Source organism: Vipera ursinii (genome assembly GCF_947247035.1).
Source record: "Vipera ursinii genome assembly, chromosome: 1".
Taxonomy (NCBI): domain Eukaryota; kingdom Metazoa; phylum Chordata; class Lepidosauria; order Squamata; family Viperidae; genus Vipera; species Vipera ursinii.
Genome location: NC_139512.1, coordinates 120,343,772 through 120,367,218, shown reverse-complemented (window position 1 = coordinate 120,367,218; position 23,447 = coordinate 120,343,772). Strand labels below are relative to the sequence as shown.

Here is a 23,447-nt window from a genome sequence, read left to right as displayed (position 1 = left end):
TGGATGTGTTGTGTGTGTGTGTGTTTAAATTAAGCTGACTTTGTAATAATGCCGCTTGGGGTGTGTGTGAAAGCCCTAACAAGCAGGCATATACATAGAATGAAGGCTACTGCTAAGCTTGTAAGCCGCCCTGAGTCTTCGGAGAAGGGCGGGATATAAATGGAATAAAAATAAAAATAAATAAATAAAATTAAATTAAACTATCCCAAGGTTTGCTATTCTACAGATTAAGAAAAATATGAACATTACTCAGACACCAAATCCTGTTACTGTATCAAAATATCAAGAAGTGTGAATATATTAAAAAAAAGATACAAGGCAAAGGTTTCCCCTCCAGTTATGTCCAACTCTAGGAGGTAGTGCTCATTCCGATTCACAGCCGAAGAGTCAGCATTGTCTGAAGGGACTTTTGTGGTCATGTGGCCGGCACAACTATATACCGAAGGCACACAGAATGCTGCTACCTTCCCACTGAAATGTACCTATTTATCTACTTGCATTTGCATGCTTTTAGACTGCTCAGTGGGCGGGAACTGGAACAAGGAGTAGAAGCTCACTCTGTCACGTGGAACTAGGTCTCGAACTGCCAACCTTCTGAGACCTAAGTACCACGTGACAGAGTGAGCTTCTCAACCCAAGCCCAGCATCTTAACTGCTCAGCTACTGCACCCCTTTACTGAACATAAACTGAGATACAAAGACCATCAGGTTAAAGAGATCTCACACAGAGATCTCACATCCAAGTCTAGATTGTGCACCAAGGAGTCCGTCATTTGTCTGCATCGCAGATGTTCCAGAAGACATGTTGAAGATGGTTTCCTGCAATGCCTGACTAACCAAGAACTCGCTTTAATCTTAATTGCAGGGGGCCAGAGACTCCTCATATGCATGCCAAGCCTTGCCTTACGCTAGCAAGGCATTGGATATATTGAAACAAAGGCAAGCAGTATCCAGTCTAACCGAACACGGTAACATTTAACAGTGAGAGGCACTTGTGGCTGAAGTAATGAATATGCCAACGACAAGAAAATGCAAGAAATTAGTTTTTTTTCCCAAGCTTCTCTGTTTAGAAACTTACTTTCTCATAAAAAACTATAAACAGAATATTTTGTCCCTTTTGATCAAGTAAAGCATTTCCTCTTTGTCCCAATTTCATTTCCAAAACAATATTTCTTCAGGTGCATCCTTAGGTGAGGTCCTCTCCACGTTTCCCATACTGGCTCTCCTAGCTTCTGCTGAGGTAGGTCACATGCGCCCCCTCCTCACACTGCAAAGGAGGGAGGGTTGGCTTGTTGCTCAGTCCCACCTCACTTTATCCCATTTGAGTTGCTCAGGGCATTAGAGATGGTGGACTTCTTGAGAGTTCCAACTGTGTACTTAATCTGAGGTAAGCTTTGAGTGCAAGAGCTTGGTTCGGGGTTTCGGACTGGCTCCACTCCATCTCGTGGGCCTTTGCTGCGGAAAAGAAAACATGTCCTGAGAAAGACCCGTTGCTGTTCAACAAAAGTGCGCAAATAGTTTCCAAAGCGTGCTATTCTATCAAACTGCCAGACTCACCCTCTTTCTATTTCTTCTACGCTACCCTTGGATTTGAAGGGGTTGAAGTTCTTTGGGGACGGATTTGTTCATTACTGTGCCTCCCCCTCCTATTACATCAAACGCATACACAAGTAACAGCAACGAAAATGGAGAAAAGGGCTTCATGAAAAATGAATGCTAAAAAGTAATTTGACATAACATAAAGAGGCTTGCTTCTGCCTCCCCCTCCCTGCCCCTCAGGTATCTATCCAGAAAAATTTGGAAGCTTAACTTTATCCTTTGATAATTATAGTTACCTTAAGCAGTCCTTTATTAGAAACTACGTTAGCTTTAAATAGGTGCTTCGACCATCTACATTTAGCTACTGATGGAGGGGAGAGGGGAACAGTATTACAAGCCCAAGGCTAAATTATGACTGTTCTTGTAGCATTAAAATCTGATTTAGCATTACACCTAATCTGGGCTAGTAAGATCTAAAAGATCAAGGTGACCTCCAAGGTCCCTTCCAACTTATTATTATTATCATTATTAAGGTGAGCATTTTATTAAATATCACCGTGCTCTTGAATATATTTTTCCAAGGGGTTTATAAATAATATTATTAGAAAAAGTAAAATGTGTGTATGTGTGTGTGTGTGAGAGAGAGAGAATTAAAAACCCCTAAACAAAACAAAATAAAAATTAATTAAAGGAAACAGCCCTCCCTACATCACATGCAGCTAAGCCAAACTCAAGTTTGTGGTGCTCATTTCAAAGTCAGGTAGTCATCGACTTAACAACCATTCATTCAGTGACAATTTGAAGTTACAACAGCACTGGAAAAAGTGACTTATGACTGTTTTTCACACTTATGACTGTTGCAGCATCCCCACGGTCACGCGATCAACATTTGGAAGTTTGACAACTGGCTTATATTTATGACGGTTGCAGTGTCCAGGAGTCATGTGATCACCTTTTGCAACCTTCTGATGAGTAAAGTCAATAGGGGAAGCCAGAGTCACTTAACAACCAGGTGACTAACATTAACAACTGCACTGGTTCACTTAACGACTGTGGCAAGAAAGGTTGTAAAACAGGGCAAAACTCACTTAAAACAAGTGTCTTGCCTAGCAATAGAAATTCTAGGCTCAGTCTGTGATCATAAATCGAAAGCTGCCTGTAGACAAAACACAACCCATCAACGAGAAACAGATTCAGAATACAACTGTGCGAATATTTCACCTGTTTCTGCCTGGGTCCACTTTGCTCAAGGTATTTATAAGGAGATCATTCTTCAAATACAGGTGAGGCCTTGGCGGTGTCCACTGTAGTTAAAGAGAGACAGCACAGGAAAGGGAATCCAGTTAGAGGGCAAGTCTGCTGAGAGACGGTTTTTCTTTCCCTCTCCCAGAAAGCTAAGGAACCTCCAAAATTACTGGATTAAAGAAAATGGCTGGAGGCCAGTATTTTAATTAAGCAAAGACATCACAAATAGATTCCATAAGTTACAGGCAAAGAAACATCAGCATTTCCTCATGGAGGGGTGAAACAAGAGTGTACAGGAGGGGAGAGAAGCATTCTTACCAACACTGTAGAATCTGTTACTATTCCGTTGTGAAAACCTTTGTGACACCAATTTCTGAGCAGATCCACCCCTGCCAAAAAGAAGAGCAGCCAAGTGAACGCAAGCTCTTGAGGAAGAGTAAGCGCAAGCATTTACTGATCATACTCTGTTCATACAAAAGAAAAGTGTGTAGAGGTGGCAGGTATTCAGAACTTTCTATGTAGGGCAAAATATTAAAATTAAGCTACAAGTATACGTTTTTCCCTTGATGATAATGGAATTGTGCTGTACACCACCCCAAATCATTTTTATTTGAGATAGGCATACAAAAGATAGATAGATATATAGATAGATAGATAGATAGATAGATAGATAGACAGACAGACAGACAGACAGACAGACAGACAGACAGACAGACAAACAAACGTCTTTTAGTCTATATTATAAACTAGCCATATCCAAGGGAGAAAGTTTTGGGGAATAGACTTGAAGGTTGCCCATGAAAGTGGGGCAGAGACTAAAAGAAATTGGTGGGGGTGGATGGAATGGATAGGGGACATATTTCATCCCTATACTTACAAATTCTGGCTGCAAAGTCCTATGGCTGGCTAGATGCAAGCGGACAACATTAACACAGAAAGCAACTTTTGCCTATAACTTTTGCTGGTGATAACTGCAATGGTTTTGGGAACGTCCAAAAGCTCTAGGGTTACGCAACGCCACATCTATTCCATCCAAAGAAAGGACAGTCCATGTCACTGACTAGCAGCTCCCTGTCCTTTAAAAGTGCTTCCTGCAAAAGAAAACTTTTTACCTTTGGATTTGTTCAAGAAATATTTCAGTTCCCACTGTGTAGTAAGGATGTTGAAGTATCGCAGCTGCTCAAAGAAGCGTAGGTAGTGCATGGAGAATCGTGAGGGGAAGACTCGCTCAAACTGCCCACGTCGGGCATACTCATCCTCTGTCTCTATCAGGACACGGACGTCATCTGGGGTCAGAACATCCAGGATTGTGGAGTAGAATTCCTGAGGCAAGAATGACAAGGCATTAGATCACCTTTTCTGGCATTACCTACTTGCATTTGCATGCTTTCAAACGGCTAGTGGGCAGGAGCTGGGACAAGTAACAAGAGCTCACCCCGTCGCACGGCACTCGGTTCTTGAACCCAGGCTGAGAGCTTTCCAGCGGACAAGCTCAGCATCTTTAACTGCAGAGCCACCATGTTCAACATTAATATTGCAACAAACTAAAATACGTGCACAAAGACCACATACAGCTAAGCTCAGCAAATTAGTTTAGATTCTACAGTAGATTTTTAAACAATATCTGAAGAGCAACATTATCAGGACCCAAGAATATGCAAAGAGTATATACACCAAGTACTCAAACCAAGCAAACTTAACATTGTACTAGGAATCTTTGCATTTACACAATCTTAACAGCATTACCAATGTTTGTCTATGAAGCATGGGAGTAGCGTGTGCACATACTGTCTTGTACCTCTGCTTGCCCAATTAAGCACAACACAACACACAACCAATCCACAACAATTCTAACTGCATCCCATTCACTCGTATGAACTCTTTAACTTCCTCACTGCTAGGCATTTTCTTTTTAAATGAAAGTAAATTACCAGTCAGGATGGCAGGGATTCAGCCGTAAGCAGTTTTAATCTGTCTATGTCAGGGGTGTCAAACTCAATTTCATTGAGGGCCGCATCAGCATTGCGGTTGCCCTCAAGGGGCCGGGTGGGTATGGCCAGGGTGGGCATGGCCTACTGGGTGGGCGTGGCTAGAGTGTGTATGGCCTACTGAGTGGGTGTGGCCAGCTCTACATCGTTCGCATCAAGGGTATGGGAGTCTGGGCAGGAGTGGGACAGATCTGGGGGTCTCTGGTAGAAGGAGGGTCTCTGGGCCAGGGCCAAGGCAGTGGGTGCTGTTCCCTCACTGTTTCCAGGATGGCTTCGCGGGCCACATGAAACCACTTCGCAGGCCGGATCCAGCCCCCGGGCCTTGTGTTTGACATGTCTGGTCGATGTGTATAACCGATGGTTTCCTCTCAAAATCTCTCCATGTGAGCTGAACTCTCACATCATTCTATGCAATCTAAGACAACAGTAGCAGAGGCAGGACTGGTCCCTGCCTCTGTACTGATTAGACCAGAGAAAGTTTGAAAAAACAAAAACAACAATCCCCAAACAGCCCATCAAATAGTCCAAAGGCAGTGCTCAGAACAGGTAAAACACTTGAAACAATGCCACTCACAGTCACGTTTTCTACTAGGAATGAAGCAAAATTGTAGATGCGTGCTTATATGCTGCATTTCAAAAACAGTCAATTTGAGGTTGAAAAATTTGCACAGCTCTAGTTTTCCAAGTGCAAAATTCTACTGGCCCAGTTGGTCAAATTTCAAACAATCCCCAAACCAAAGAAAAACAGTAATGCAAGACTTCCGATGACCTTGCCAGAGAGACTGAAGTCAGGGAACGTGTGCCCACCACATGTACTAACCTGTTCTGGTAATTTCTGGGTCAAGTAATAGGCTTTTTTTGCTTTCTCAGCAGTCAGCAACTCCACAGGTGGCTTGTTTTTTTCCTTCATGACAGTGTGCAAGCTAGACATCACAAGGGTTAAAATTATTAGTCAAGAGAACTAACCAGTCAGGCCAGTGATTGGTTAATAGCTTTCAGTTACCTAGAGCAAAAATTGTTTATCGCAGTGGTAGCAAAAAAAACCCCACACCCCTTACAAATAAAACAATAAAGATCAAACAAAGTTTCCAAAGAATGCTGGGCAAATCTTTTGACTTAAGAGATTGATCTGACCCTGAAATACACAAATACTTACATAATTCATACTAAAATAAGGATAATACAACTTTGCTTGAAATCCAACCTGTTAAAATGAGTTGATCAGTGCATTGTCTCTAGAGACTTCTATCTTGGTATTATTTTTACCCAAACAAAACATTAAATTTAAATTTTCTGATGCACCATAGGGACATAAAATTCTCCTGCTTCTTTTATCTTTAACCCTGTACACTAAATTAGCTTGTGTAAGCTCCATAATAAAGATGTGGCATTTCTCTCCAGCTATCACAAAATGGAATTTTAAAAATTGTTATCTCCTGAACATCACAAGTAGTGCTAGTTAAAAATGGGATGGAATTTTTTTTTATGAAATGTTGCATCACCCCTATTTCTGCTGTCAGTGAAGAATGCATAGGTTTAGAGGATTCATCAAGGAAAAACAGTTTACTTTTTACCGGTTATAAAATTGATAACTCTTCTGGTTAATTCTTTTCTTGCTAAAACTAGGTTTAGAGAAAACCACTACTATCACTGTAGTTAGCCGCCCTAGGAATTTGGTAAAAATAATCATTCTTACCCAGCATCCAAGGCATACAGTATCTTAAATACCAGCAAACTTATTATTGCTTAAATGTTCCTAGATCGCAGCCAATTTAATCAGATGCAAGAAGTAGGTATTTGACACATATTTGTTATTTGTTGGATTTCCTCCAGAAGCAAAATGTTAACCCCACAACAATCGCGTGGGATTACATTTTCTCCTTAACTGCAATTTTAGAAAGGTAACTGTAAGAAAAATTGATGGGTTCCAAATAGCTTCCTTCTCTTCTTCCTATCTCAGTACTTAAGCCTTAGAGGTAAGAAATAGTAAAGGCTAAAACAACAATAATTGCCTACAGATAGTACCCCCTTACTTATACTTTTCAGAAAGCTTCAACCAGATGTTCTCAAATCCTTCTTGGAAATGTTTTTCTAAGGCTCTCAGTGCAATGAAGTCCACATTATACCATATGACAGCAAAATATACATCGCTAGATGAGCAGTGGCTGTGCTGAGTTAGACGTCCCGCCTGAAAGAAGTGCTTTATTTCCATCGCCAATGTTTCTTTCTGAACTTGCAATCTATATGACCTCTGACCTGGTTGTGGAGCTGCTGGCACTTCCGGTAGGCGAAGCCACATCTTCTGCATTAGGTAACTGAAAGCCAGCCAAGTTAAGGGCATCCCGGACCATTTGGCCTTTGATGCTGACATCAAGGGGAGAATTTGAATGAAGGCTGCAGAAAAATGTAGGCGTATTATAGGAAATATTCTTTCTTTTGACTTTCACATTCAGGACAGCTGTCCATGTAAATTATAAGCTCAAATCAAAGCAGAGTGAAGAGAAAAAAATAGCAAAGGGATAATCAATTCAAAATTGCACTGTAATATTGTTTCAGGAAAGTTACACCATAACCATCCTTTATTCACCATCTTATTTTTTTTATTATTATTTTAATTCCATTTATATCCCGCCCTTCTCCGAAGACTCAGGGCAGCTTACAAGCTTAGCAGTAGCCTTCATTCTATGTATATGCCTGCTTATTAGGGCTTTCACACACACCCCCAAGCGGCATTATTACAAAGTCAGCTTATTGCCCCCAACAATCTGGGTCCTCATTTTACCTACCTCGGAAGGATGGAAGGCTGAGTCAACCTTGAGCCTGGTGGGATGCGAACCTGCACTAATTGCAGGCAGCTGGTGTTACTTAAGGAGGCATTAGCCCACTGCTCCACCAAGGCTCTTACTCTCCCGTATAGTGCTCTTATTTCACTTAATTCCTTCTCATTAAGAAGTTGGAGCAGCAAAGAAGAAAAATCTCTTAACACTAGAGAGACTTCACAATGAAGAGTCAGCAAACGCTTATGGAACAAACTGGAGATTCTGAATAGTATCCCCATTGCAATATATACTGAAACTATAGAAACTGAAATCGAATTGAAATATGGCAACCAAAGCCTGCACTGGATGGTGCATGAAGCACAGCTTACCTAGGGGAAATGTTGACTTCCAGGATCCAGGGCTTAAGGTTCTCATCCAGCATAACATCAAACCCAAACAGCTCATGGCAGCAGTAAGGACGCCGCACATACATCTTCACAAGGTTGATTATGTAGGGCTCTGACCTGAAATGTAAAACAGGTATTCTGTTACTCAAGAAAGAAAAAATCAGCCATTTTTTCCAAGACTTGCTATATTACGAATCACTTTATCTCTGTACGTAGAACAAGTGATTGACAAAACCAAAGTGTCTTTTTCTTATGGGTGAGATGATGATGATCTCATGGAAGGGCTTTCCACAGATCTCCTCTTAATTCAATTTACTAAGATTAAGATAAGACAGTATCAGTTAACTTCAATAAAGCAACAGTGCAGTGTGATAGTTTGAGTCCTGAAGATAAGATGAATTACGTCAGCAGATCCGTGTGCTCGTAACCAAGCCTCAACAGACAGCTACTTAACTGAAAGGCTGGGGGGTGGGGGGGTTTAAAAAGGAGAGAGAAGAACATCCCATGACTTACGCAATGATGGTTTTGACAACAATATCTTTTATCTTCTCCCAAATAGCTTCACTATCAACTCCTTTCTGGGTCAAATAGTTCCAAAGTGCCTTCAGTGCCCTATATAGATAGAACACAGCATGTAAACAAATAAATGTTACACCAAACGAAATCACCACCTCATAGCCCATACCCTACTGAATGAAAGACAGGATTCAGCTCTTGCCTATCAACAAAAAGATCACTCAGTACTACTGAGATGATGAAGCAGCAGCCGCTGGTCAGAGGCCTCAAACAACACGCCCGTAACATCCTTTTCCTTCGGGTCTCCTGACACTCACCACTTATGTCCCTGGCATGCAGTTTCATCCGCATTAGACTTGTATTCTATGTTTTTCTTGTTGATGCTATAGTTGGTTAAGTGCATGTACTTGTTGCTGAGACTTTTCATGGAAGAAGAGTACCTGCAGTGAACAGAACAAAAGGTAATAAAATGGGTTTAAAATACTGATTTAGTCTCAGGATTGACCACTGAGGTAGATTGCCTAGAAGGCCGCAGCCATAGCTGACATAGTGGAAGCAATGACAGGCAGGCCTCAACTTGCAGTCACTTAGTGATCCAAATGACAATGAACCTCCCCAAATCTTCACATGACTGTTTTGAAGTCACAACCGCTGCAGTGCCCCTATGGTCGCGTGAACAAAACTGGGCATTTGGCAATCTGCCCTCTCTTGCAACCAACCCTATCTTACAACTGACTGCAGAGATGCTGCAGCATTCGCCCACCTCTCTCTCTACCCGGGCTTGCTTCCCACCCCACTGGATCCCACCTCTTCCTTTGCCACCAAACCCCACAACACTGATCATTCATTTACCTTTTACTCTTTACTGTTCCTTCTGGAAGCAGCCGCTGGGCTGCGTGGCCTTCCTACACAGTGGAGGCTGTGTTGCTCTGCCCAGAAACTGACTGCAATTGGTCTGAAATGGCACCTGCTTCTGGAATGGAACCACACAGCCTGCAGGGATGCCAAGGGGTGGCGGGCCTGCTTTCCTTCCTCACCACGATCTCATTGCAGCTACTCCCTGCTGTGGGACATAGAGGGCTGAGAAGTAGGCCCAAGGCCTTAGGGACCCCTGAGGGATAGATAGAGGAGCACAGGGGGCCTCGGGGGTGGGGGCTGAGCCTGAGCTAAGCCTATGAGGGTCTCCCCCATCCCTGAGGCACCTTATGCTCCACTTAACAACCATATCAAGAAGAGCAGGGATGGGGGCCGTTAAGCAAGGTGATCAAATGGGTGCCTCGCTTAACTGTCACAACTTGTGACCATAAGTCGAGGACGAGGTATTTAATGTTCATTATTTCTGTGAGGAACTGTGGGAAATGGTGGCCATCCTGAATAGAACTATCAGCATCTCTCACCATTGCTCATGCTAGCTGACTTTATTAGTACTTCAGCAATATTTAGACAACCACAAACTTCCCATGTTTGGCTTAAATCAAAATATGGCTACAGAGTGCCATTTGCTCTGAATAACAGGTGGCTATTTAAAAAAATGTATTATTTTAATCTGCAATTAATAAAGTGAGAAATGTAATTTCATATCATGTTCCAGTATGTTGCAATACTGGCCATCTTATGTTTTTTGCAATCCTTTTACAGGCAACCAATTCCTGAGGAACTTACTTGCAGCTGGCAAAACGAACAAGTCCATCTTTGAACAAATAGACACGTAGAGGATCATAGCATGTCACGTAAACATAAATCCTTAGGTCAAACTTACTTCCACCAATGAGGTAGGGCTTATGTATATATCTGGAAGAGGGAAAGAGACAGTGAGCTATGGGAAAGCTCATTCTGAAGAACAAGTCTAAGGGCTGTCACTATACTTCATTCTTTACCATCTCACAGAACTGAATGTTGGCTTCTCTCCTACAGCATTTGAGACATCCCTGATTAAATTTCCAGAAAATAACATTCCACATCTCAGAAAGATTGCCTCCAAGCAAATTTCAGAAGACATTTTGGTGCACTAATAATAGCCATTCCATGAGTGTTCTGCTCTTTCACTGAAGGCAAAAGAAACCAACTTCACAGAACAATATGGATTTTACAATTGCAGGAAACATATTCATATATATATAAAGTCTGCTTGGTTTAGCCCAGGGGTAGGCAACCTTGGCTCTTTTATGACTTGTGGACTTCAATACCCAGAATTCCTGAACTAGCTATGCTGACTCAGGAATTCTGGGAGTTGAAGTCCACAAGTCATAAAAGGGCCATGGTTGCCTACCCCTGGTTTAGCCTATTACCTCGTTTGCAGGAAGAGGGAGAAACCAATTCACCAGAGACTGTAGGGAAAATTTTGCTTACCTTTGCACCAGCAATGGTCTGCGCTTGGGCAACTGGCTCCATTTATGGATGACCTGTATTCCAATGCCTCTAGCTGAAGCTGGCTAAGAGACAGACAGAGAAGTACATAACCACACACAATTCTACAAAAGTTCAAAATTGAAAAATCAGGAAAAAAAATCTGGAAATCTAACAATAGTACACAAAAATAAAAAGTCAATTTTCCCTCAAATTAAATCCAACTCTGGGTGACTTCACAGACATGTTCATGATTCGTTAGCAACAATATAGAAGTAGCTGCTACCTATTTTCAGAAAGTTTTTTCAACTTCTCAGAGTAGTCTACAGCTTTGGGATTTCCTGGTGGTTTCCCATCTATGGATTAATTAAGTGTGAGCCTGCTAAGGTTTTCTGAGCACAGCCAAGGTCAGCTAGATGTTTACACTGCTGGTCCTAAATCAATTCCTAGTGCAGTCTTCAAATAATTTAACAGTATTTTAAAACAAGCGTATAGGCTTGTTTCAGTGATGAAAGCAGATGCAATAGGAAAACACATGTAAAATGGCTGCATGAATAGGCCTGGCATTGTCAAATAATGGGGTACAACAGCTTTGGGAAACTTTTGGGGGGAATCATGGGATAATTAGCTAGGTATCCTGTATAATCTAAAACCCTACATGGCTGGAGTTATGCTACACCGTATAACCTATTTGGTACAAATGCATAACTTTGAGCATATCAAATGTTTAGCAAATGGAGAACAAGGGACCAAATACCCTTAAAAAATAAGGATAGGGAAGTGTTAAAAGCGGGCACTGCATGTCACTAAGTGCTCAAAAGTCAGCAGTTGTTTAATACTTTGCAAATATCCTGTTACTTTCCATCCTGATGCTCACCATTCCCCTTTCTTTTTTATCAATATGCAACACTGTAACCCAATCACTAAAATACATAAGGAAATCTATCAACTACAAATCCCAGAGTGAATGCAGAGCAGAATTTTGCATGCTGGGATAGGCAGGGAGCCACAGAGTTGGACCAGAGCAGAAAGCTGATAGAGCATGCCCTATTCACATTTGAATCGGACCATCTCTGCACCCTCACCGGCTTCACAATCCATTTCTGACGACCTGCACAATCTTCCCAGGCTTTCCTGAGCAGCTTGATATCTTGAGGGAGGATGAAAGACTGGGGCAGAAAGTTGAACTCCTTTTTCCCAAAGCGCAGTTGCATTTTGGACACATTTCTCCACAGACGGTCTTTCCGGCCAATTTGGAACGAGCCGGGAAAGTGGTTCAACTGTAGATAGGAAATGAGGAGGAATAACAAAGTAATAAGGTCCCAGTCACTTCTGGCTGGTACCACCTCCCCAAATTCTGTTACATTTGTGCACGTATTGTTCATAGAAACCCCAAAATCTATGAATTGCACCTCCTACAGATAAGAGACCATTGCTGGGATATCTACCACAATGGCTGAATTCACGAAAGATACTAAGCTTAGCCAGCTGCTAACTCAACTGTAATTAATTAATTTTGAATCTGCCAATGCACAATTATCCTAACCAGATCAAATCCTATCGTTCTGGGGGCTACAGAACCTCTGCCCACTTCCTCCAGCCCTGCTCAGGACAAATAGCCCTCAGATTACAATGGCAATTGGGACTGGAATTTCCACTGCTAAGTGATGTGGTTAAAAAGGACAATATCACATGACTGCATCACTTAGCAATAGCCATTCCAGCAGTCCCAGTTGCGGTCATAACCACAAGACTGCACAGGTCATTAAGCAAGGACATCATATGATTATGATGCCAGAAAAGGCGGGCGTCCCAGCAAGCAGGCCAGTGGGCGAGAGCTACGGGCGGTTGGCTGCACACCACAAGCCGGAGCTGGAACATGGGGAGTGGGTGCTGCAGGCAGGCACTACAGAGTGCAGGCAGATAAGTACTACAGGTGGGTGGGCACTGCAGGCAGGCACTACAGAGTGTAGGCGAAAAAGCAGTATGAATGGGAGCAACTTGCAGTCTCCTGCCAGCTTCCCCATTGACTTTGGTTGTGAGAAGCCAGCAGGAAAGGTAGCAAATGATGATCACATGACTGCAGGGACACCGCAATGACCACTACTTCAAGACCAATCATAAGTTCCCCTCATTTAGCGCTGTCATAACTTAGAATAATTGTTGAGCAAGTGGTCATAACCCGAAGATTACCTATATGCCGTGAGCCCTCTACAGGATTGTACTGGCAAGTGTTCATTACATCAATGGTCTCTTCCCTACTAGCCAATCAGACTGTAGTACAAACAGGGTTTGGAACACATATACTGGGCTGACAAATCTTGGTACAGTACTAAATTTCATAATCAAGCAATTTACATTTCACGCCTCCATCTTACTTCTTAGAGGACTAATGGGAAACTTTTGGTAAACTGGAACCCACAGGTGACTGAGGTTTAGATTTCCACAGCAGCTACACACATGAAGAGAACCTGATTCACTATTCAAACTGCCCTTCACCTATTCCAATACTGACTGGATTACAGGATTCATACAACACCCTGGACCCTTAAATATCTTTGTTAAGCACACTGTGTGAACCAATTTTTACGGCTTGCAGACTTATAGGCCTCCTTTAAAAGTACAGCCACTAAGTAGGGGGTGTGGAAAATAGTGCAGCAAAAATCAGGCTGTACATAAAGGTTTTTCTGCAGGACAGGGAGGACTAGAGAGAAGAAGAAGAAAGAAAATAGCATCTTCTGTCTCCACACTGAATTTTGTTGTTCACCATGTTCACGTGCACTCTGACCGGAACACATACCTTCTGATGTTCTTTGACAATTCTGAAGCCAGGAGACTTCATATGATGGCCCCAGCAGCCCAGCCAGTCATTGTTTCCTATAGGCAATTACGAGAAAATGATCTGAACAAAAACAATCACTTTTTCTGTACTATGCTCAAATAATTTAAATACAATACTTTCAGCTTTCCAATTCATGAAATATAAATTTGAAATATTTTCCCGCTTCCACCTGATCCAAGAACATTTTCATATTGTAACAAAATCATAACATGGAAATATATCCAATGCAATGTGAGGTTCAAGGTGTTAGTAATGACCTACAAAGCCCTACATGGCATGGGTCCGGAATACCTTGGGGAGCACCTGCAGCCGGCGTCAACTTCCCTCCGCCCAGTACGCTCCCACAGAGAGGGCCTCCTCAGGGTGCCACCGGTCAAAGAATGCCGACTGGTGGCCCCCAGGGGGAGGGCGTTCTCTGTGGGTGCACCGGATTTATGGAACCATCTTCCAGTCGAGCTCCGGATGGCGCCCGATCTCCGCTCCTTCCGGCACGATCTTAAAACCCATCTCTTTGAACAAGCCGGCCTGGCCTGATGGGACGGGGTGGGATTTTATAAATGGATTTTAATTTTTAATCTGTATTAATTTATTATGGGCACTGTTTAATTACTTTTTAATAATTTTTAATTTTTGTATCTTGTTTTTATGTATTGCCCTGTTCACCGCCCTGAGTCCTTCGGGAGAAGGGCGGTATACAAATTAAATAAATAAATAAATAAATAAATAAATAAATAAATAAATAAATAAATAAATAAATAAATAAATAAATAAATAAATGTGACAATTACCTTTCTTTTCTATTAGATTTCCCCCCACCCCCCAACTTCTTATCTAAGGTCCATTGAAGAGGGCCATTACAACTCTGTATTGCACACAAACCACTGTTAATCAGTCAGTATATACCAAGTATGACAAGAATTGATAAAGCATGGAAAACCTATTCCATTTTTTGAACCTCCTTTTATTCTGTTACCTAATTTCCTCTTTTCCAGCTGTTTTAACCCCACAACGTATGGCAAAAATGAAGCTCAATACAAAACATCAGCATCTTGGGGCAGTAACGTTCCAATGAGAACTGCCCAAAGGGATACGGTTAGGCCAGGGGTCGGCAACCTCGGCTCTTTTATGACTCGTGGACTTCAACTCCCAGAATTCCTGAGCCAGCTATGCTGGCTCAGGAATTCTGGGAGTTGAAGTCCACGAGTCATAAAAGAGCCGAGGTTGCCGACCCGGGTTAGGCAGAACAAACAAAGTTTCCCTAAAACATGGAGAAGAGCTGTACATCAGCCACAATTAGAACACTACGGGATTGACATCTACATTCTTAAAAAGTATGTGTTTTTAACCAACGCTATCCCACAGTAAACTCTATGGAATTTTTCAAATTTATGGAATCTGGGAGAAAAGGGCACCCACAGATTTCCTAATGTTCACAATGTTCCCAGCATGAAGAGGACTCACTTTTGCTGATTTTGAAGTGGGACCTTCCGATGGTTTGCTTCACAATGTTTGGAGTCACTGTACTCATTTTCCATCGCAGCATCTTCCTCTGTTCCCAAGGAAGCTTCTCCACTAAGAAACAGATCCCAAGAATAAAAGCTGATCAAACCCGAGAAATATCTATTTCTGAAAAACCACACTGTGGTAAAGGCAGGAAAAGGTGCACAACAGCAAGTGATGATAGAAGAATTACGTAAGAGACTGTGCCTACGTGACAGAAGAAAATCATCTGGGTGCATACAAGATGAAATGGCGCAATGCAACGTGAAGTTGAGTGCAAGGACTGTTTGGCGCAGACTGCAGGAATTTGGCCTAAAATCTAGAATTCCACAAAAAAAGCCACTTTTATCTCTCAAACAAAGATTGAAAAGACTAAACTGGGCTAAAACCCATGTTACCTGGACAGAGGAACAATAGGACAGTGTTATTTGGAGTGATGGCAAGGAGAAGAATCAGAGAAGATTTGCATCCTGATTGCATTACATGTAGCGTGAAACACACAGTCAGTGTTATGATCTGGGGTTGTATGACATCAAAAGGTGTGGGCAGAATTTGTGTGAATATAAATGGCCAAAAATACATTAATGAAATACTTGAGCCCAAACTGAAGCCTTCTGCACATGATCTTTTCCAAGACAATGAAGCATTTATAGTTCAACAGGATTCAGCTCCATGTCATGTTGCTGCTGTGTGCAAAAAGTAGTTTCAAGATAATCATATTCCACTGCTGGAATGGCCTGGGAATAGCCCAGACCTTAACCCATTTGAAAATCTATGGAGCCAACTAAAGAAACCTGTTAGTCAGAAGGGACCCAGCAATAAAACCCAATTAATAGAAGCAATCATTCAATCTTTTTTTTAATTACATTTATATCCCGCCCTTCTCCGAAGACTCAGGGCGGCTTACAAGCTTAGCAGTAGCCTTCATTCTATGTATATGCCTGCTTATTAGGGCTTTCACACACACCCCAAGCAGCATTATTACAAAGTCAGCTTAATTGCCCCCAACAATCTGGGTCCTCATTTTACCGACCTCGGAAGGATGGAAGGCTGAGTCAATCTTGGTTTCACATTATAACAGCTGCAGAACTAAAGGACTTGGTTCACTCCATGGGAAGACGTTGTAAGGCTGCAATTCGTGCTAAAGGTTACCCAACTAAGTATTAACTGACTTGCTGATAATTTTGGTGTATCTCATTTTTTCTACGGTGATAATTTTGGTATATCTCATTTTTTCTACATGTTTCACTTTTCTTCTGTATAACTGCTATTCTAATAGCAAATCCTTCATAAAAGTTATTGAATTACATTCTTGATTAAATTATCTTTCCATGGATATAATTTTATGGTATTACTCCAAAAAAAGTGGTGTTATTAGCCATCAAACCTCAAATGTACACTTTTCCCAAAAAGTTTCCACAATTTTGGCCACTACTGTACATTAGCTGGGTATTTGTAAAAGATACCAGTTTATTCTGCTGGTGTTAATTCATTGGGTCTTGGAAAATCTGCTTGGAGCTTGGCAATCAACCCAAACTTCAGACCAGAGTGCACTAACTCCTTCTGGTAGATAGATAACCTTTGTCATTTTTTACTGTGGGCACAATGGCACACATTAAAAATGAAATTTAGTTGCTCGCTCTCACAGTGTACACATACATAACATACATGTGAACATGCTATATAAAACATATGCATAGACCTACACACCTACACATACCTAACATATGAATATTAAACACTGTCCATCTTGAATATATAACGGAAGGAGGAAGCTTTAGAGGTTAATACTGTATGGAACAAAACTGTGACTGAATCTGGATGTTCTGCTTTGGATACCATGAAGCCTCCTCCCAGAAGGTAGTAAGGAAAACAGGTTGTGAAGAGGACGAGTAGTGTCCCAGACAATCTTGCGGACCCTGCTCAAGCAACGCTTCTATGCAACGTCCTGGATCAGAGGTGTCAAACTGCCAGCCCGCGGACCGGATGCGTCACAACAAAACCGCGCCCACCCCATTGCCAGCAATGGGAGAAAAGCTCCGATACGTCGCGCGACCTCACATGACGTCGCAAATTTGACACGTCTGTCCTGAATGGAAGGGAGGGAACTGACAATAATCTTTTCAGCCATCCTCACCACTCTCTGCACCGCCTTCCTGTCTGAAGCAGTGATGCTTCTAAACCAGACAGTGATGCTGTATGACACGATGCTCTCGATTCTCCCTCTGTAGAAAGTGCTAAGGACAGGGGAAGGAAGATGCGCTTTTCTTATGCGACGCAGAGAAGTAGTAAAACAGCCACATCACAATTGAGGGCTTTCCTATTTAGCACCAATCCTTTGAAACCAAATAACCGCATACCAAAGTTTGAAAAGACAATTTTTTAAAAAAGAAAAAAAGAAAAGGCTTTTGTGAAAATAATCTAAGCACTGATGCCAAAATTATTTTAAAACTTAGGAGCTACTTAGGAAGTTACTAAGGGTCGGCATTTTAACAATCATCTTAAATTGGATTATAATGTGTTATTATATTATTTTCTTGATCCTTCACTTTATTATTATGTACTATGCCTGGTACATGAAAAATGAAAGTTTAAAAAAAATCCCTCTACATTCTCTGTTGTGGGTCAGATTACTGGGACTGGGTTATGAGGAGACAGAACGCAGAAAAATTAGAAAGTGGACCACACCAAGAGATTGTGCTGCCACAGCAAGAAGCATCCATGTTCTATCAGTATGTATAAAATATCATTTAGGATGGGCTGCTGTGATGACTATAAATAAGAAAATACCCAGGCTTAGCAGAATAAAACACAAAAGTCCCCATTACAGCTGCAAAGAAATCTGTGACTCATTCAGCCTATCTAGACAAATCAATGAGGAGAGTAAAATGGCTCCCTCTTCTGGGCTTGATAAATGCATATAAAAATTAGCATTCCTAGCAGCATCGGCTTCAGTGATTTCAAGAAACTATAGCTCCACCAATTAAGCATATATAGCGTTAAATATCCCTCTCCTTACATCTTTATTATATATCTTTGTTGTTTAATTAATGGGAAAGACCAGAGCTACAGTTTGCATCCATTCCCTTGCCATCCATCTATCCCCTTCACTTGTATTACTTTTTTTATATTATCCTTTTTATTAGTCTATAGTATAAAATACAAAAAGCAAAAAATAGGAAAAAGAGGGAAGGGAAAGGGGAAGGAAAAAGTGTAGAAAAGATGGGAAAAAGAAAGGCGTTCACTTCCGACTCCCTTTGGTGCAGTAGAATAAGAAGGAACATCAAACCTCAACTTTTTACTTTTACACAATAGTATAAACTAGCCAGTTCTATAACGACAAATCTATCTAATCGGTAAAACCCAAAATCAAAGTTTCATTTTTTTCCCCACCTCAAACACAAAGTCCAGAACCGGTTTTCAAGAAGAAACAAAAATATTTTGTATTTTATATTATAAACTAATAAAAAGGATAATATATATAAAAAAACTTTTGTTACTCTTGTTTTAAGCTCCAACCTTTACACCACCATCAATATCTTTGGCCCCGAATGCTACCTGCAATGGATTCAAATTCACCTTACCTCTCTCATCCTGGGTTCCAAAATATATGGTAGGAGACACATTGGGGAAGAGGCTGTGTGTAAGAGCTGGCTTGATAATTCGCTCCTGGCCCTCAAGCGGAGGCACTAATCCCTCAAGACAATTCCTAGGAAAAGAAACAGATTTGCCTAATTATATGACTACAAGAGAAAAGAAGCCAAAATACATACTAAGGAACCCTGGGAAAGCCAGCAGCAAAATATATTTCCTGCACTCCTGTTGCTACGAGACTCAGTTTTATTTAATTATCACGGCCTCTAACTAACATTGATCAAAAATGTGAGTTTTGTTTTGGCTGAGAAGTACTGGGTTAGAAAACAAAGGAAACTATTTTTCAACCCATCTGGCAGCCTCTTCTACCTGAAGCTCTATTTAACACAGGGCAAATCTTATTTCCTGTTTCAGCCTAACCCAAGGCCATCCGCAGGCTGTAGTCACAACAGTGACAGCTCATATTTGTGTAAATTCTTTTTTTTTTTTATTACTAACAAAGAACAAATGAGTTTGAAATGGCAATATCAGCCTCCCTTTAATTCTTTGTTAGCAATCCAAAAAAATAATTTACACAAATATGAGCTGTCACTGTTGTGACTACAGCCTGCGGATGGCCTTGGGTTAGGCTGAAACAGGAAATAAGATTTGCCCCGTGTTTGGGGCCTAGCAAGGTATTCAAAATACTTAACAAACACTTAACACATATTCCCCTTGCCTTGCAGCTAACAAAGCGAGAGAAAGCCTGTGGCCCAGGGGTTAAAACAACTGCTTAAGATGCAGTCGGCCCAGGTTCGAATCTCAGAAGGGTATGGCTGACTGATGAGAACAAATGAGTTTGAAATGGCCATATCAGCCTCCCTTTAATTCTTTGTTAGCAATCCAAATATATATACACATATACACATATATATATACACATATGTATGTGTATGACCAAAGATCCACATACATACATACATACATACATACATACATACATATATATATATATATATATATATATATATATATATATATATATATATGGATCTTTGGTCATTCGGGTTTTTTCCCGCGTAGAATTAAAGGTGTAGGAGCAACGTTTCGACGGAATCCCATCCGTCATCATCAGGCTGGTGGCTTCGGCTTCCTTCTTCTGGGAGAAGCATGTGGTAGTGGCTGTTTGTTCCTCTTTTTAAACTGCCAGAGGGGGTGTGTTCTGTGGGTGGAGGGGTGCTCTGATTGGGTGGGGGATTAAGTGTGTTCTGATTGGGTGGGAGTGTGTTTTGAATGGTGGGTGTGTTCTGATTGGGTGGGGGTGTGTTTTGAGTGGATGGGCTGATCTCAGCTGCCAGCCTTAGACCTGAGCTGGTGAGTTGTGCTGCTTTTGTTCGGCTTCGTGTTTGTGGTGGTGCCATGTTTTTATAGTGGGTGTCAGTTTGCTTATTGTGTGGTTTGGAGGGGTTTAAAGTGGCTGATGTTGCAGCTGTAGTTAGGTTTCTGTTTTGTGGTTGTATATATATATATATATACACACACACATAAACACATACACACACACACACACACACACACTATATATATATATATATATATCCATTATCTGGGTTTATCTAAGTCCAGTTTGGGTACAGGGACAAGTTCATAAAGTCAAGTTTAACTCAGACAATCTTCATTTACTAAGTATATTATGGACTGAAAGCCGCATAATTTATGTCTGTCACTAACCTAGATATGACAGCAACAGAACCATTGGCGGATAAACTGGATGATGAGGAACCGTCTGATTCACCTGAAATGAAAAAGAACATTAATTCACACTGGCTAGCTTTGATACAATTGATTAAAGGCAACTTGGGCTTTGAATAAAAGAAAATAATTTACTCAGTACTGCATCAGAATATATCATTAAAATGCAAACCAAGCCAGCACATTATTTTCTTTAGAGCGCAACTAATTAGATACTGCAAGAAAGAAATCTTAACAAGTAAATCAAATTATCGACACTTTAAAGATAAACTCAAGCTAGTGGTAATTATGGCCATAAGGTATTTCAGTTCTTTTATTAATTTCTGCCTCTCTTGTTATATTATGGATTAATACGCATGTGATATCCAACTGTAAATAATACTACTATGATGATAATAATTTTAACTTTTTATTAGATCTGAGTTGTTCTGGAACCTTAATAATTAGAATCTGTAGTCCTTGGATGTAATCAGTACATCAACATTTTTATTTCTCTGGTTTATTACATTTTTAAACGTTTGCACTCTAAAGAAGGAACATAAAATAAACATTAATGACCTTCCCCATCTTCCTCTTCTCCTTCCTCATCCTGACTGCAAGCATCTTCCAAGCCATCTGGAAGTTCTTCTTCCACATCTTCTACTTCTGCTTGGTCTAGCAGGGGTAGATTGACTACAGCTCTACAATACAAAGGTTTATCGTGACCAAGTGAAACTTTCTGGGTAGTTTATACTTATTCCTGTATAAAGTATAAAACAATGAAGGAAACAACTAGTGGCCTGAAAAGTTCCCAGACAAGAACAAATGAAGTTAGGGCATTCCCCTGCCACCCAAAAAAGGCCTCCTTCTCCTCCCATGGCTGCTGTTTAGTCACATGGTGGAATTAAGGACTAAGTATAAAACATACAGTTGTATTCTCAGGATTAGATGCAACTTCACCTATCTGATCATTCTCTATATTGATATAAATTCCTCAAAACAAAACCTACACCAAGAGATACAGTAGAACCACATATTGTACCAGGGTTTAAATTAGGACACCATTCCGTAATCTAGTGCCCCCTAGGATGATCTGACAACCTAATAGGGAGTACTGGGTTGTGAGACACACATGTAACAATTACAGAAATATGGTATTATAGACCCTATTTCCACCCAGCATCATACAGTAAAGAGAAGCATCCAATACAAATAATCAACAGTTTATAACAGTTGTATTCTCAGGATTAGATGCAACTTCACCTATCTGATCATTCTCTATATTGATATAAATTCCTCAAAACAAAACCTACACCAAGAGATACAGTAGAACCACATATTGTACCAGGGTTTAAATTAGGACACCATTCCGTAATCTAGTGCCCCCTAGGATGCTCTGACAACCTAATAGGGAGTACTGGGTTGTGAGACACACATGTAACAATTACAGAAATATGGTATTATAGACCCTATTTCCACCCAGCATCATGCAGTAAAGAGAAGCATCCAATACAAATAATCAACAGTTTATAACGATCTTGAAAAAGAACACTATCCCTATATAACGAAGAGAACGAGGCTACGACACTTACTCAGACTCTTTCACAGTAGTAGGCTGTCCCCACTTTGCTTCCATGCTTAGCTGAAGAGTGGAAATTTTTGTCTCTACCTCAGAGATTAACATTTGTGGAGACACCTCTGTTGTTACCACCTGTTCTGCGATATTCACAGGGGGGGTGATCAATTGATTCAAGAGGCTATGGTTGGGCATTTCAGAATTTGAGGCAAGGAAACGAGTGTCAATACGCTTAGTGCAGACATCGGCAACTTCTGTGCTTATAAGGCTGTGATGGCGGCTACTGGACTCTAAATTCAGGGAGCTGGAAACTGGCACTTCCTTTGGGGTGATCTGAGCTACAATATGTGGTTTCCACCGATTGAACAGATTGGCATGGAAGCTGGCATTCATAAGGCAAGAGCTATCAATGCGGTGACCAAACTCACTGTAAGTACTAACTTTCCGGATGCCGCTTGCTGTTAGTTTCCTCATGGCTTCGGTCAACCGTGCATCTTGTTCTTTCAAATTCTGTGATCTCATCTCGCCATCCTCAAAGGGCCACAACGACCGTTCTGATTTAAGAACCATGCCGTTCTGTACAGGTGAGCGAGGAGATTTGACACAGGTTTGCTCAAACATCGAGTTGCTGTTTTTCCCAAGCTTCTTTTCAAGATTCATAGGACAGCCATCCCCATTTCCCCCAGAGTGAGTCCAGGAAAATCCTGGAGGTCTTGACAATCCTTTCAGCTTCTTATTTTCTGGCGGTAGCGGTTGCTGCTGCAAAGGCACTTTTGCACTTGCTGGCCTCAGAAAAGAGTTATTGTTCAGGACTGGTCTGTATGCACTGGACGTTTGCTTCCCTGAATTGAGGAGAAAACCCTTTGACACTGGATTGGAACGCTCCCCAGCTGCGTTTGGCATAAGAAATGGATCCACAGTTGAAGACGACATGGTGTTATTGAGGACAGAATGATAGATGGGAGGTGGGACCTGAAGAGGTTTCTTCTCCAAGGTACTAGGCTGCAAGCAGATAGACTCAAGTCTCCGATAGGGCTTGTGTCTAAAGTAAGACCGTCGATAAAGCAGGGTGCTCCCAAGAAAGCTTGGGAGAGAATGGGACTGAGCTGTAGGCGGGCTCCGGAGCACTGCCTTACTCCATAACGACTCTGGATATAAGAGGTGGGGAGGCTGGGAAGAGATCCCTGAGTGGACTGAGCATTCGTCTTGCAAAGTGGTCACATGATTTTGTTCCAGCTGCCAAACAGGCTTCACCTGCTGCTTAGCAAGGTACCAAGACTTGCTCTTGTGGAGCTTTGCTGTGAGTGGTGGCACTGACAGCCCGGGTGAAATGCCCACTTGGAACTGGTTTCTTTTTTTGAGGCTTGGGCTATAGGCTTCTGGCCCTGCTGAGGCCATGTAGAGCCATCCCACACCTTCAATGAT

At 41.4% G+C, this 23,447-nt stretch overlaps 1 protein-coding gene across 1 annotated transcript; it reads right to left on the bottom strand.

Moving 5' to 3' along the window:
- Positions 1-282: 282 nt before the first annotated feature.
- On the bottom strand, positions 283-23,447 carry TTLL4 (tubulin tyrosine ligase like 4). The gene is made up of 18 exons (XM_083348147.1): positions 22,039-23,447; positions 21,026-21,147; positions 20,447-20,510; positions 18,727-18,851; positions 15,104-15,214; positions 13,601-13,677; positions 11,886-12,080; positions 10,804-10,886; positions 10,117-10,245; positions 8,772-8,894; positions 8,452-8,550; positions 7,921-8,055; positions 7,029-7,166; positions 5,593-5,695; positions 3,897-4,107; positions 3,103-3,173; positions 2,761-2,843; positions 283-1,455 (listed from the first exon to the last, which is right to left on the bottom strand). The coding sequence occupies exons 1-18, from the start codon at positions 23,418-23,420 to the stop codon at positions 1,308-1,310; spliced, it is 3,399 nt and encodes a 1,132-aa protein (XP_083204273.1). The 5' UTR covers positions 23,421-23,447; the 3' UTR covers positions 283-1,307.

Excerpts from the sequence above, each read along its gene's own strand:
- TTLL4 (XM_083348147.1), bottom strand. The coding sequence starts at position 23,420 with ATGGCCTCAGCAGGGCCAGAAGCCTATAGCCCAAGCCTCAAAAAAAGA. Across the intron at positions 8,056-8,451 it reads GTTGTCAAAACCATCATTGC|GTCAGAGCCCTACATAATCA; the intron begins GTAAGTCATGGG and ends TTTACATTTCAG. Across the intron at positions 1,456-2,760 it reads GTGGACCCAGGCAGAAACAG|CAAAGGCCCACGAGATGGAG; the intron begins GTGAAATATTCG and ends TCTTTTCCGCAG.